The 2505-nt window shown below is 40.2% G+C and overlaps 1 protein-coding gene across 1 annotated transcript; it reads left to right on the plus strand.

The window, feature by feature from the left end:
* Nucleotides 1-702: 702 nt before the first annotated feature.
* Nucleotides 703-1182, plus strand: LOC107479271 (uncharacterized). The gene has a single exon (XM_016099417.1). The coding sequence runs from the start codon at nucleotides 703-705 to the stop codon at nucleotides 1180-1182; it is 480 nt and encodes a 159-aa protein (XP_015954903.1).
* Nucleotides 1183-2505: the final 1323 nt, after the last annotated feature.

Genomic DNA, 2505 nt, shown 5'->3' on the forward strand with positions numbered 1-2505 from the left:
GGCCACGTTAGAAGCCACGTTAACCTAGTTAACGTGAGCTTTAACGAAGCAAGAAGGGGCACACTTGAACGTTAGTGACAATGTTGAATGTCACTAACGTTCTCGAAGGCTAACAAGGCAACGTTAAAAGCCATGTTAACCCAGTTAACGTGGGCTTTAACGAGAGGCAAAGGGGTGCATGGCCAAAGTATGGAATATTATATATTGCTGGAAAGCCCAGGATGTCTACTTTCTAACGCCGTTAAGAGCGCGCCAATTGGACTTCTGTAGCTCCAGAAAATCCACTTCGAGTGTAGGGAGGTCAGAATCCAACAGCATCTGCAGTCCTTTTCAGCCTCTGAATCAGATTTTTGCTCAGGTCCCTCAATTTCAGCTAGAAAATACCTGAAATCACAGAAAAATACACAAACTCATAGTAAAGTCCATAAAAGTGAATTTTAACTAAAAACTAATAAAAATATACTAAAAACTAACTAAAACATACTAAAAACATACTAAAAACAAATCCAAAAAGCGTATAAATTATCTGCTCATCAATGAGCTTATTGCCGAAGGGATTTAAGAGTCGGCTGAGAAAGTTGATTCAGGTGCCAGGCTTTGGTACCCCAGCACAATTCTCCGCTTGTGCAACAAGGCTAAGGTAATATTTGAGGACAGCAGTCCAGACTGGGTGAACCCAGGGAAGCCGGCACACTTGAGCGCATGGTCCATACCTCACTTGCTCAACAACTAAGAAGGCCACATATAGGAAGGCACAGAGCCCAGGAAGAAGTTCATCAAGAGGAATATCATCAGGAAGAGTACCAACAAGAAGAGCAACACAACCCAGCCAACCTCAATATGAGTCATATCTTACATGCCATTGAGGATTTGGAGATGAAACATATGGAGGGACAAGAGCAAATACTTGCCATGCAGTCCAAATGGATGAAGCAACAAGAAGAGTGGCAGAAACAACACATGGAGCAGCAACAGCTGAATGAAGGAAGGCAGCTGCATAGAGAGGAGTTCAGTGTAAACACTCAAGCCAGATTGAGTTACATGTCAGATAATATGCACCACCTATATTATGCCATTCCCACCTATGAGGAAGTCCAAAAAGAGTTTGTTGAACGAGAAGAAGGGAAGGTGAAACAGCAGAAGGAAACTTTGAAGAAAAAGATGGAAGATGCTGGGTTTTAGAAGAAACTACTTGGAAAAGGCAAAGATAGTGGGAGCACAAGCACTCAAGAAAGGCACCAAGAGGACAAGCATGGAGGGGAGCATGAGCAACCACATGAGTAAAAGGTGGTGGAGCTTCTTTCTTGGTTCTTTGTTTATATCATAAATAAGGAGGATCTTGTATGAAATAGAACATGCCTCCATAGTAGCTAAACAACTTTCAATTATGCATTCTAAGTTTTCAAATTAAGAAGTCAGTACCTACTAGCCTTTATGTTACTGCATTTGTATCTTTACTTATTGTATGCTTGTCGTTTAAATCAAATGAAAAGAGAATGTCTATGTTTACAAAAGACCAAAAATGAGTTCATATGGTGGAAATGCATTCATGAATCTTTGGGGGTAGTCATAAGTTAGCTAAGTTGGTTCAACCACAAGGTCAGGATGACAACTATCTATCCTGAATGCTTACTTTTGATATACCCATGAGACTAAGATAACAACAAGATCCTAATAAGAGAAAAGGGAAAGAACAATGGAAGTGAAAAACAAAAGAAAAAGAGTAAGCAATAAGGCTAGGAACCAATGGTTTACCCTAAGACATGTGTCTGTGGTGCTCCTGTGTGAGGGATCTACTTGGATGAATAAGCTCTTTGGGGTGCTTCATCACTTGGTAACTTGGGTTAACTAACCCATGATTATCAGCTGAAAATCCACTATCAAGAGTAACCCTCACCACAGAGCATTTAGTAACCCAAAGAGGTGCTGGACACCAAGGTCTGAAGGAAAGAAAATAAATAAACTATATGTCTGTGGTGTGTATGTATGGGGGAGAGACTTGAGTAAGTAAGTCCTTAGGGGTGCTTCAACACCCAGCACCTTGAACCAATTGGTTCAGGAGTGTTGGCTGAAGGCTTATCCTAAAGAGTTGCCCCTTACAAAACACTCAGCCTAAATAACACAAACAACCCTTGAAATAACAATAAAAGGATCAATAAATACAGGTCTCATGGGACATAACAAAGTGAGTAATTTAGGAGATGATAAAGGTCTGAAAGCCAGTAGTGGAATGAACCTAAGTTGCTATGCATGAAACCACTATAAAATCAGTAATATGACTTCCACAAGGATGACTCATTTCTCTGAAGATTCCATTCATCATTCTCTTGTTCCAGTACTTGCTTAGGGACAAGCAAGCTTTAAGTTTGGTGTTGTGATGCCAGGGCATTTTGGCCAGTTTCACTAACCTTTTCTTTACTGTTTTTAGGTAATTTCATGCATTTTCTTAGGAAATAAGTTAGTTTTGGGCAGATATTCACTCAGACCTTGATTCAAGCATACATT

This window comes from Arachis duranensis, chromosome 3 (genome assembly GCF_000817695.3).
Source record: "Arachis duranensis cultivar V14167 chromosome 3, aradu.V14167.gnm2.J7QH, whole genome shotgun sequence".
In the NCBI taxonomy this organism is placed as follows: Eukaryota; Viridiplantae; Streptophyta; class Magnoliopsida; order Fabales; family Fabaceae; genus Arachis; species Arachis duranensis.

Excerpts from the sequence above, each read along its gene's own strand:
- LOC107479271 (XM_016099417.1), top strand. The coding sequence starts at position 703 with ATGGTCCATACCTCACTTGCTCAACAACTAAGAAGGCCACATATAGGA.